At 40.1% G+C, this 12,687-nt stretch overlaps 2 protein-coding genes across 2 annotated transcripts in view; both read left to right on the plus strand.

Moving 5' to 3' along the window:
- zgc:109965 (Nicalin-1-like) overlaps positions 1-6,190 on the plus strand; it is an 8,101-nt gene extending 1,911 nt beyond the window's left edge. The window contains exons 2-15 of the mRNA XM_046028801.1: positions 1,417-1,607; positions 3,012-3,156; positions 3,260-3,357; positions 3,463-3,540; positions 3,705-3,808; positions 4,113-4,201; positions 4,293-4,432; positions 4,519-4,697; positions 4,789-4,876; positions 4,973-5,011; positions 5,469-5,641; positions 5,755-5,808; positions 5,894-5,972; positions 6,134-6,190. Of these exons, the coding sequence (XP_045884757.1) occupies positions 1,417-1,607; positions 3,012-3,156; positions 3,260-3,357; positions 3,463-3,540; positions 3,705-3,808; positions 4,113-4,201; positions 4,293-4,432; positions 4,519-4,697; positions 4,789-4,876; positions 4,973-5,011; positions 5,469-5,641; positions 5,755-5,808; positions 5,894-5,972; positions 6,134-6,190 (1,514 nt within the window). The remainder of the gene's footprint in view (positions 1-1,416; positions 1,608-3,011; positions 3,157-3,259; positions 3,358-3,462; positions 3,541-3,704; positions 3,809-4,112; positions 4,202-4,292; positions 4,433-4,518; positions 4,698-4,788; positions 4,877-4,972; positions 5,012-5,468; positions 5,642-5,754; positions 5,809-5,893; positions 5,973-6,133) is intronic.
- Positions 6,191-9,998: 3,808 nt separating this feature from the next.
- The window catches only part of myorg (myogenesis regulating glycosidase (putative)), a 7,650-nt gene continuing 4,961 nt past the window's right edge, over positions 9,999-12,687 (plus strand). The window contains exon 1 of the mRNA XM_046029433.1: positions 9,999-10,120. The gene's annotated coding sequence lies outside the window, so the exon portion shown is untranslated. The remainder of the gene's footprint in view (positions 10,121-12,687) is intronic.

Genomic DNA, 12,687 nt, shown 5'->3' on the forward strand with positions numbered 1-12,687 from the left:
AACTACTGGAACATGTGACTGACAGATGTTTCTTGTTGCCCAGGTGTTGCCTTTTAGGTTGATTGTCCAAACATTAAATAACTCTGCATGACTAATCTAAGTTTTCATCCTTGGTTCAAACCTATAAAGACTGCATTTCCCGTTAAAGAGGATAAACCAACATGAAGTAAAAAAGCAAGCCATTGTCAAGCAGAGAAAAGAAGGAAAATCGACCAGAGCCATTGGACAAACATTGGGTATAGCAAGCACAACAATGTGGAATGTCCTGAAAAAGAAAGAAACTACTGGTGTACTGAGCAACAGACGTCAAAAAAGGTCGGCCAAGGATAACAACAGTAGTTGATGACAGAAATATCATGAGAGCTGTGAAGAAAACCCCCAAAACATCAGTAAGTGACCTCAGCAATGACCTCCACAGTGCAGGGGTGAAGGTATCACAATCCACTGTTGGAAGAAGACTAGAGGCCACACCACAAGATGCAAACCACTCATCAGCAGGAAGAATCGGATTGAAATTTGCAAAGAAGAACAGAGATGAGCCGCAAAAGTTCTGGAACACAATCTTATGGACTGATGAGACCAAGATTAATCTCTACCAAAGTGATGGAAAGGCCAAAGTGTGGAGAAAGAAAGGAACTGCTTATGATCTGAAGCATACAAGCTCATCTGTGAAGCATGGTGGAGGTAATGTCATGGCTTGGGTGTGCATGGCTGCTTCTGGAACAGGCTCATTAATATTTATTGATGATGTAACTGATGATGATAGCAGCAGAATGAATTCAGAAGTGGACAGAAACATTTTGTCTGCCAATTTATGGAGAAATGCATTGAAACTAATCAGGAGGAAGTTTATCATGCAGCAGGACAATGAGCCAAAGCACACTGCCAAAAAAACAAAGGACTTCATCAGGGGAAAAAAGTGGAAGGTTTTAGACTGGCCAAGTCAATCACCTGACCTTAACCCAACAGAGCATGCATTTCACCTCCTTAAGAGGAGACTGAAGCTGAAATTCTGAACTCTTGTCTCATACTCATCTTTTGATCTTAAACCCAAATGTCTTCAGTGAACAACAAAAACAAAGGAATTTGCCTTACTGTTCCAATACTTTTGGAGGAGACTGTAGATGGAGCCAAATTCAACTGATAGTGTCTAATCATGTATCCTATGTCATAAATGGATCATGTTTGCATTTAAAATCTTAATATGCAAATATTAATCTATAGCTGTCAGATAAAAGTAGTGGAGTATAAAGTATAGTAGTGTAGTAAATAAAAGTATATGTTATAAAAGTATATATGTGTGTGTGTGTGTGTGTATATATAAATCAAAGGGAAATACAAAATTAAAGTACAAGTATTTGAAGCTTGAGTTGATATTTGTGTTAATTTTTCCGTTGTCTTTTTTTGTCTGCTGAGGTTGCCGTGGAGCAATTGTGGTGGCCGAGGCACGCTCGGTGGATGAGCCGGTGCTCACCCGCCGCTGTGTCATCATGAAGGTGCTGGACTTCAGCACAGAGAAATTCCTCGAGGCCCAGAGGCAAAATGCGGCTGCTCTATTGATCCTGCTGCCTAAAAATATCTCCAGTATCCCCCATGACGCTGTACAGGTAACAAGTCATCCAAGAACACCTTTCTGCTCTAGGACACATAAGGCAACATGGAGAAAATGACAGCAGCAGCAGAAAAGACAGTGTGCAAAGGTTTTAGGAAGGCGTGGGAAAATGGTGTAATGTAAGAATGCTTTCAAAAATAGTCATGTTAATAGATTATATTGGTGTGACCACTCTTTGCCTTCAAAACAGCTAGCTAACATCTAGGTTCACTTGCACAAAGTCAGGGATTTTTGTAGGCAAATTGTCAGGTTTATGATTAAACAATTATACCAAAATCACCTGGAACAGAAACAGTTGTGTAGGAGGAATACAACTGGGTATGGAACATCCAAACGGTAGTTTGGATGAACATCCAATTCGGTAGTTATCCTGCATCAGCAAGGTCTCTCCTCAGTAGACATTTCAAGGCGAACAGGAGTTTCCAGATGTGCTGTCCAAGCTCATCAGAAAGAATCAGAAAGAAACAGGCAGCATTGAGGACTGTAGCCATAGTGGTCGGCCAAAGACACCTGCAACAGATGAAAGACACATTGTGCTTCCTTCACTTCACAATCAGAAGATGTCCAGCAGTGCCATTAGCTCAGAGCTGCAGAAAATAGTGGGACCCTGGTACACCCATCTACTGTTCGGTGAAGTCTGGTCAGAAGTGACCTTCATGGAAGATGTGCAGCCAAAAAGCCATACCTCCGACACGGAAACAAGGCTGAGCGAATCAATTATGTACGGAAACACAGGACCTGGGGTGCAGAAATAAGGTGCTCTGGACTGATGAGTCAAAATTTTAAATATTTAGCTGGAGCAGAAGGGCTGGAGAGCGGTACAAGAATGAGTGTCTACATGCTGAGAAATATAGGCAAATACTAATCCATCATGCAATCCCATCAGGGAGGCATCTGATCGGCCCCAAATTTATTCTGCAGCATGACAACGACCCCAAACGTACAGCAAAAGTCATCAAGAACTACCTTTAGCATGAAGAACAAGGAGTTCTGGAAGTGATGATATGGCCCCCACATAGCCCTGATCTCAACCTTAGCGAGTCCAGAAGAACTGTGGGTAGTTCTCCAAGATGTTTGGGCAAACCTACCAGCTGAGTTTCTTCAAAAACTTTGCGCAAGTGTACCTAGAAGAATTGATGCTGTTTTGAAGGCAAAGAGTGATTAGACCAAGTATTGATTTGATTTAAATTTTTCCTCTGTTCATTCTCTTTACATTTTGTTAATTAATCCATGTAATCTAGTCACACGTCTATTTCTTAAAAGCATTCTTACTTTATAGCATTTTTCCACACCTGCCTAAAATTCTTAGACAGTATTATGTACCTCACCACATAACCTAATGGCGTGACTATATGTATTAACAGAAAGAGTTGTTTCAACAATCCCTTTTCCCTCCTAGTCCTTCATGGTGAGTGAGAGTGAGGTCTTGCTGAAGGAGACCCTCATGCCTGTGTATGTGGCGCCTGAGGATGAACAGCTGCTTTATATGTATGAGGAGGTCAAGCAAGCTGCAGCCACCCGGACCTCGTCTATATTCATCAGAGGTGAGTGGAGCAAGAGGATAAATGGATGTGTATTTTACTGATTTCACTGTAAGGAAGCTGAAACACTGAATGTCTGTGGTTCGTATGTTTTCTTTTTTGGCAGTCCTGCGAAGTATGGTCACAGCTACAGCTTTTCAGATCCTAGTGAGCAACAATGTCCCTATTAAAGCCATCACTGACAACGCCATCACCACACTGGAGGTGAGTATAAAACTCAACAGAGTGATTATTCAGATTTCAGTCAAACCTGATTAGTTTGGCTTGGCTTTGGTCCTCATTTCAGCACTGCATAACTGCTTATTTCAGGGAGTGCTTCCTGGAAAAGGGGAGGATGCACCCACTATCGTCATCACTGCCCATTATGATTCCTATGGGCTGGCACCGGTGAGTCACATCAGAATGATAAAACACTTCATTAAGATTTGTGTATGACAGTTTCCAAAGACCCTGTTGAATAGTGTAATCCATTCCCCTTATGTTGATTAAAATGTCAGCATTGCAGTGTGATACTGTGTGCATGTATGTGTTTCTATTTGTGTGTAACACAGTGGCTGTCATATGGAGCAGACTCTAATGCCAGTGGGGTCACCATCTTGCTGGAGCTTGCACGCCTTTTCCAGAAGCTTTTTAGTAGCTCAAGCACCAGACCACTGTGAGTTACAATTCCCCATATAGAGGGGCCTTTTAACAAAACCAAACATAAAGCTATTTGCTCATTACATGTATCCAAAGCACCCAGTAATGCTAATAATGTAATGCTATTTTTATAATGGTAAAATAACCCAAACCTGTCAGAAATCTGTTTCCCATTATCAAGACAGCTGTAAACTATGATCATCTGTTTTGAGTACCATTATGTGAAAAACAGGGTATCACATTGTTAGATAAGAAAACATACCATAGCACTTGGTCCATCATGAATAAAATGCTTGACTGTTTGTTTTTGTTTTTTTCAGATATAATTTGATGTTCTCCTTAAGTGGAGCAGGAAAATACAATTTTCTTGGTACAAAGAGATGGATTGAAGAGAATATGGACCATGCTGGTAAGTTTTTGGGCTTTGGGACCTATGCTGTATTGAACATGTGGTAAGTAGTCTACAGCGCTAATATATTTGAACATCTGTTTCTCTCCAGAGTCCAGCCTGCTCCATGACAATGTGGAATTTGTTCTGTGTTTGGACACACTGGCAAACAGTGATGAACTGTACATGCACGTGTCCCGCCCTCCTAAACCGGACACTCCCATGTACTCTTTCATTCAACTGCTAGAGGAGGTAACAAGCTTTACGGCTAGTTTCAAAATATGAAGCAGGCCAATCTTTCTGTCTTCACGACTGTAAATCTGTGGTCACCCCTCCAGGTGGTTTCCTCCAGATTTCCATGGGTGAAGGTGGGACTGGTCCATAAGAAAATCAATCTTGTGGAGTCTGCAGTAGCCTGGGAGCATGAGCGGTACAGCCTGCGCAGGATACCAAGCTTCACGCTGTCTCACATGGAAGACCCCAAATCTCAGCTCCGTGGCTCCATACTAGACACCATGTAGGATTTTAATTCTGTTTATGATTATTATGACTAGGTGCTTGAAGGCCTTGTTTACGATGAGATGTGTTGTCTTTGTGTCTTCTCACAGGTCACAAGTGGACTTCAGGAAACTTAAGCGTAATGGCATCATCATAGCAGAAGCACTGGCCCGTTTTATGTATAATCTCTCCGACAAGGTGATTAAGTGCATTGAAAACAGAACCCATGTATCCAAATACAGACCATCACTTCTTTTATTTCCTGTGTGATTAATCTTTATTGTCTTCCACAAGGGTTCACCTAAAGATGTGCAGGTTTTCAAGGGCCAAATGGTAAGTTCCTGGTTATTTTGGTCAATGTGCAAAGACAAGGGCTGACCTCTGGTGTTAGTTTATAGGCATTGCAGAGTGTTTGCATCTACAGAGCCTGGATCTATATAATAGTCTTTGCTTGTTAATTTGATTCATTTGAAGACTGGAGGCATTTTAACAGAGCAATTTATTTCAATTTATTTGTAAAAGGTTTAAAGTGTAGAATGTTTAGTATTTTAGTTACAGCTTGATGTCAACAGACTCTAATTGAAAAGTCACTGAATCATTGAATTAAATTGAAAACTGTAATGTGAATTGCAAATTGGGTCCTTTATGATCAAAAACAACAACAAATTGTATTCCCTATTGTATAATACCTTTTAGTTTTATGTGATGGCACAAAAGATAATCTATATTATAATCTATATATAAAATATATTTTTCTGCCTGTGAATTCACATCCAAATTCCTGATGCAGGACTTCCAGGACGGTCGCATGTCCAGCCTGATGTCCTTCTTGGCATCAGTCCCTCGGGCTGCCCAGCTGCTGGATAAGGAGCCCAGCCACATCCTGCTGGTTAACTCACTGGAGCATGAGTTCAAACGTTACCTGCAGCAAGTTCTGAGGCACACCTTCCGACAGGATAGGAGGTAATATGTAGTAGTAGAAGAAAACACACACACACACACACAAAAAACCCCACACACTGTGCAAGGAGAAGTGGAACGATATCATTACTGATTTACTGTATTTTGTCATAAAGGGACCCAGATATCACCTTCTTTGATCAAATGAGCCAACCAGTGGTGATGTACAGGTGAATATATGTGTTCATATGCATTTTATGCATGTGGTAAAAAAAAAAAAAAACACACTTGGACACGGACACACTTTTCTTCCAGAGTGAAGCCTGCAGCCTTTGATCTCTTCCTTGGTGGCTGCATTGCTGCTTATTTGGGGATTGTTTACTATACCATTCAGGTTTGTGCCTTTTTTTATATTGCCCATTCATACTGTATTGCCACATTACATCCTTGCAAACAGCGTAGCACCTTGCATGTTGTCTTATGCTTTTAAAAGGTACACAACACTTGACGCATCAGGTTTGTTTTCTCACAGTATCTGTCTGCTCTCTCTTACAGAATTTTGGTTATCTCTACACAAAGCTCAAAGCAGCAGTGAAATCAAAGCACCAATGAACAAGACTGTGAATACAGAGTCTATGAGAAGGGCTTTGAAGTCTGCACTGCACATGTTGGACTTCTTCAATGGCTGTGCAGAACATGAAAGCAATGCACCAAGAATCTTGAAGACGGATCATATGCATAACTGACAACGTGTGCATTTTCTTTCTAATTTATGTTCAGTACACATAAATCCAGTCTACTATAAACAATTTCTTATATGAAAAGACTAGAATGTCTTGTTTGCAGGAGATGTGAAGTAAACAAAATAAAGGAAAAATTGGGAACACAAACTAGAGATTGGATTTGATTTAAGCACCCTTAACTTTCCCGCCGCATCATTACTATGATTACCCATGTCCTCTGCTCTGCATCTGTTGACATGGATTTGCCTGGGCTTAACGTGGCCGTCAAACAAAGGCCCAGCCACTGTAGCGAGATGAACAGCCAGTTACTGTCACAGATAACTCTAGTGAGTGCAGTGGGGACACAAAGACACCCTATAGTGCTTGGTGAATTATTGATGCTAATGGGGCATGCTGACAATGAACAGAGGTGACCCTGGGTGGTAGTGGGAGATCTGAGAAATCCCATCCCTTTCCTGGTTTGTTCCTGTTCTGCAGATCTGATAAGACTGGTTCTGCTTAACTACAAGGTGGCTAAACAGCTGGGAGCTGAGCAATATTTGAGATCAGTGCTGGCTCATTTGTGTGGGCCTCTGGGAGGGAAGTAGGTCATGGACAGTGACCCCAGGTATGTGTGTCTCAGCAGGGGGCCTGGGCTTAGGAAGATTAGTGGCCGAGTGCTCAGGTAGGACAAAGAGTTGTTCTGGTTTAGCAACGATGTTCTTAACCTGTCTTCCAACAAAGCAGTTCCATCACAATAGCCAAAAGTTTGATGGTAACAGCTTTTTACCAGCTATGAGTTTGTCGATAGAATCCAAGCAGGATTTATAGCTACTGATGCATGCACAAGAGAAATACTACGTTGTGACACATTAAACACAGAAAGAGTAATACATTCCAGAAAAACAGGTGGCATACGCACAATCCAGCAACAATTTTAAGCAGAAAAAACCCACACATAAACCCACACAAGCACAACAGATACACAAGTATGAGAAAAAGGGAGGAGCCACCAGGTGACGGTGAAGGAGAAGGATGTTCATGACTTTCAGGCGGACTGGAGGGAAGCAGTAGCAAATAAGTAAGACCATAAGTAAAGATGGCTCCCCAGCTCTACATCACCATGTACAAAGAGCAGTTTGCCTCTCCCGGCAGAGCGAAACGAGAACAACTTCGACCCACCTCTGCCCACCGCAGGAACAACCCCCAGCCCCGGCCGGTAAGAAGCACAGCTGCATGGACTGCAGAGCTTTAAAAGGACAATGTGATTATTTCTGCCTGTGCAAAGAGGTGTAGAATTAATAAATTCATGAATTCATGTAAGTGGTAGTAAATCATGTTACCAACATAATTTAACCTAACATTACATTTCCAGGTGGTGGATTTAAGATCAAATCAGACTAACTGGGGAACTTCTTATTGGCACTCTCTTCTAGCCAGACTTAAGTGTCTTACACTAATTGACGGCTTGTTGTTTAGATGTCCCTGTCCTTGATGAAAGCTGTACCCCATCTATAATTCAGTGCTTCTTCCATGCCTATTTATTTATCCAGATATGGAGTAAGCAGAGCTAAGAGGAGAGTACAGTCACCCTACTTACTATAAAGAAAAAAAAAAAACTTGACTGCATGACTGCACAAGAGAGGTGAAATTGATGTATACAAAATATACAGTTTACACAATACTGTCTCACTTTTTCAGTTTTTTGTGTTTTATAATGATAATAATACAAAGAGAATTTTTTTTTATCCAAATGGTATTTTGAAGCCTGAATGCTCTTTGCATTCTGTGTGTACTGAGAGAGAAATGTCAAAGTAATAATTTAGGAAAAAGTTTTTTTAATGAGAATCAATAAATAAAAAGTGTAAATGCCATATTAAAACCATATTAAATGTGAGATACTCTGTACATGCAAAGAGGAATGTTCAATCTAGTGGAGAGTGAGGAGGAGAGATTATTTGTGACTGTGATATCCAGTGTCTTCTTCCCTTTATCTTCTACTTCTTCTTATATTTCTACCTATACGCGCCCATCTTTTCCATGCTTTTCTAGGACTTTCTGTTTCCCCGGAGTCCTCAGTCCAACTACAGGTCACACAGCACACTACTGCACCCCTCGCCACCTGTGGACACGGGCCATCCTCTCTTCCCCCCTGTCAGACATTTATCATTCCACAGTCCAGTTAAGGCTTGCCATGACAACTATCTATGCACAGGGGACACTTGCAAACCAAACCACATGCCCCCGGTCAACCCATCCACAGTGCAAGCTCTGCCACCTGCTGACAGACTGCAGATACTACAGCTGACCGAGCCTCCTGCTGGCACCGTATTTAAGCTCCACACAACTTTGAAGAACCCAGCAAGGTAGCATTTGATGAGTTTAATCTGTGGTCCAAAGATACCTCTAAATACACATTGATTCTAATTGATTTTCTTTGCATCAGAAGGGATTATCAGAGGAACGTTCATCCACTCTCAGCACAGCAACTCAGGTGAGAGAATGACCTCTGACCTCTTTTTGTGGCCTTTAAACCCTGAATACACTGGATAAGTTGATGAACATTACTGAGTGATCAAGTCCTGTTAATGTATAAAAATAAATGGAAGCTGACATTGTTTTTGACAGGCAACATGCAGGTTCCCAGCATCGGACAAGACCCCAAACCAGTAACCCTCCAGCAGATCAGCACCACTTCCTGCAGGCACAAAACCGGAGGTTTGGCTCTAATAGCAGCCTGGATAATAGGTGCATACTGAATTTCCTTTTCCTTCCTTCCTAAAGATATTGTCTAGATGAAAAGATGTCTAAGTGTGCCATAAATAATAACCATTTTTGCTCTGATGGTCTCTTAACAGCGGGGGTTACAGCTGCTTCCATGTGGTGAAGCCCTACCAAGCTGGACACTACATCATACACCCAGAGTTTGTGTCTGAATGCCTTCGTTAGGACGATTACAGCACTGGCTTCCCAAAGTGGGGATAGGGGACCAGCAGAGGTCCTTGAGGATGCTCTGTGGGTTCCCCAGCAAAATGAGGGATCGTTAACTTTGCCATTGTCTAATTCTCTACTAATTAACCCAGTGAGACAAGGCGTAAGAATGAATAATTACTGTTGGCTGCGCTCTCACCGCTATTATCTCCCTACAGAGTGGACACTTTTACAATTTACTACTAAATCCGCAATCAAGAACTTCCCTTTAAGGGGCTTGTGGTGATCAAATTGAATGAGGCGCTCTGGACCTTATGTGTATGTCTATGACATTAAAATTGTATCCTACTATTATAGAGATCATGTTCTACACGTGATGCAGAAATTCCTTATTTTATGTTTTGAGGGTTAAAACAGAAATAGTTGTACAAACAGGGGTACAGACTAATTATTATGATGATTATTATTGGTACTTTCTAGTGATACCGTATAGTAGACAAGATATACCACCAGTGCTAATGAGGTCATCACATTGCAAATCACAGATAGACCTCAAGTCACCATAGAAATATAATTTCTCAACTTTTAATAATGGATTTCACCAGTTCTTTAAAACTTGTTTTTGTTTCATTCGCCTCTCACTATACCAACAGTGTGTTACGTGAAGTTTTTCAACCTGGTGTGATATGGTCAAATCATGTAAAACAGTGTAATCTGTGTAGTATGAGAAAATAAAGAGTTCTGTTCCCACCTACTGGACTACATTTCCCATGCTGTGGAGGGCGTAGACAAGGCTGACACGCCGCAACATGCCTTGAGATCCTATTCTGAGGACTGTGGAAAACAAGTTGAAGCTACTTGGAGCTGCTAAGGGGGCTGCCAGTGATCGGTAGGCAAAAACAATTAATAATAATAAATTAATAAGCCGCTGATATAAAACAGGAGAAGCATAAACGATATAATTATATGCCACTTTGCTTACACGGATTCCGTGTTATTTTCCCTCCCTTAACTTATCTTGCACCGCCTACAGTGGTGCTCTATGCATCGGACTATAGGCTAGGCTACTGTATGTATAAGTGGGTACATTAGCAAATAGGCTAAGACACACTTTTCTGTAAGTTTATTACGTTATAAACGCGTGTTTATATGTAGGCCTGTTGTAGCCTACGTTACGTGTTTATCTAATGAAAAAACGCAGAAAGTTAAACTCTTAAACAGTCTCTTTCAAAAACAGACACATGCAAACCGTCACTTTTTATGAATGCTTTCAGTGCTCTGTAAAGTTCTGCCGTGTAATTATATATTGTTGTATATAAGTTTATTTGCCAAGAACATATCATAATCAGCATGCTGCCTACTCGCCACATACACACTACGCACGCGCGTGCGTCTTTTAAGCTAGTGAGCTTTCTCAGACTTCTGACTGTATCAGCACTTCTGTGTTTATCTTTCTGTCAGAATAGATAGTGAATTGGCTGAAACGGCAGATATAAAAACCCCTGATCACACTATAAACAAAGAAGTGCCCCAGTCTGAAAATGTTTTGCCTTTTCACACTCTTTGAATGAGAAAAACACGTTTGTGGTAAAGTTTTTTTTGTTCAGAAAAGCTGCTGTATGCCTGGAAAAACTATTTAAATTTTTTTTATTTGTGTTAAGGAATGTGTATTTGAACTGAAAAGATTAGTAAATTAATAATTTCCTAGTTTGTTAGAAAATTATGATTAATATTTGCAATAATTTATCGATTAGTCAGTTCACCAAAAATAAACTGGCAACTCTTTTGATAATATTCATCATTTCAGTTTTTCTTTCAAACAAAAATGTCAGGATTTGAAGCTTTTCTTTGTGATATATGATAGTAAACTGAATATCTTTGGGTTTTGGTTGTTTGAACAAAATATATCACATTGGCCTGGGGGAAATAGGCATTTTTCACTATTTTGTAATATTTTATAGACAAAAAGATGTCGGTTAATTGAGAAAATACTTGGCAGATTTATAATCTAAAATAATCTTAGTTTCTGCCTGATGAGATAAATGTGTTGGGCTGTGCTATGTGAGGATGTCATCTCGAGCTCCAGGAAACTGTGGTGGATATTTCACACAATTTTCTGACATTTTATTGATTCAGCGAGTAATTGAGTTGCATCCTAATGCAATAAATTAAAAACAAAAAACCCCCACACAGTTTTATAGAATAGGCCTTCTATAAAGTAAATCTTCTCCTGACTTTTGGGGTTTCCCAGCAGCCTGAGCGGACCTCCAAGGAGCTAACAGTTAGTTCTCTGTTAATTAATGGTGGGCTTATGTTATCACTTCGGTTGTTGGGGGAAATCTAAACTAAGGGTTGTTGAACACAGAATTAGTCAATTAGATTGCTAATTAATAGCAAGCATTATTTATTATCGACCCTTGCTGCCATGGCAGACCACAAGGGTCAATTGCAGTCATCAAACAGTGAATGTGGGGAGGACTGAGGTCCCCTCGGTCGGCTGTGCACCTTAATCTGTAATCTATTCTGATTAGCTAAAGCCACAATAACTAACATCAACCAGTTAATTACCCTTAGGAGTTTTTGTTGTACCCCAAGTGGGAGGGAAAGTCAGGTCTGAATGCAATAGAATTGAAAGTGTATATTTCTGTTTGTGTTGGATATTTTGCCAAGGTTGTCAGTTTTCACTGTATTGTCAAAATGTCTAGTTTGAGGCCAGAATGAACCAGGTTACTTCCAGTTTTGGTTAGTCTGGCTTGATGGAGCACAAAGTTTAGTATTCTTTCCTCTCCTTCCTGACATTGGCAGTGCTCTAAGGCCAAAATCCCCTTTTCTGCTCCTCCACTTCCCTACATACAAATGAGTCCTCTTTCAATCGAACTCATATGTTAGAATTGCTGCTGGGAACATCCACCTTATCCCCTTATGGGTAATTGGCAGCAGATTTGTTTTTTTAAATCTCAGACACATCTTTAAAGTTTACATCCTGACAGCGTAACACCTCTAAAGTGCTGTGAAATCACTTTGTGTAACAATGCAGATCAGGTAAGACAATGCTAGAAATGTAATAGAGGCTTTGAACTGACAAGAAAACAAGATAAATAAACAGGCTGACATCTCATGTGCTGATCTGGCTGGAGCTGTTTTCCTGGAAGACTCCAGACTGCCTTTTGTAGTAAACATTTTTGCAGCACATATGAAGATATATATATATATGTGTGTGTGTGTGTGTGTGTGTGTGTGTGTGTGTGTGTGTATATATATATATATATATATATATATATATATATATATATATATATATATGTATATATATATGTATATATATATATATGTGTATATATATATATATGTGTATATATATATATGTATATATATATATATGTGTATATATATATATGTGTATATATGTATATATGTATATATATATATATGTGTATATATATATATATATGTGTA

Source organism: Micropterus dolomieu, linkage group LG18, assembly GCF_021292245.1.
Source record: "Micropterus dolomieu isolate WLL.071019.BEF.003 ecotype Adirondacks linkage group LG18, ASM2129224v1, whole genome shotgun sequence".
In the NCBI taxonomy this organism is placed as follows: domain Eukaryota; kingdom Metazoa; phylum Chordata; class Actinopteri; order Centrarchiformes; family Centrarchidae; genus Micropterus; species Micropterus dolomieu.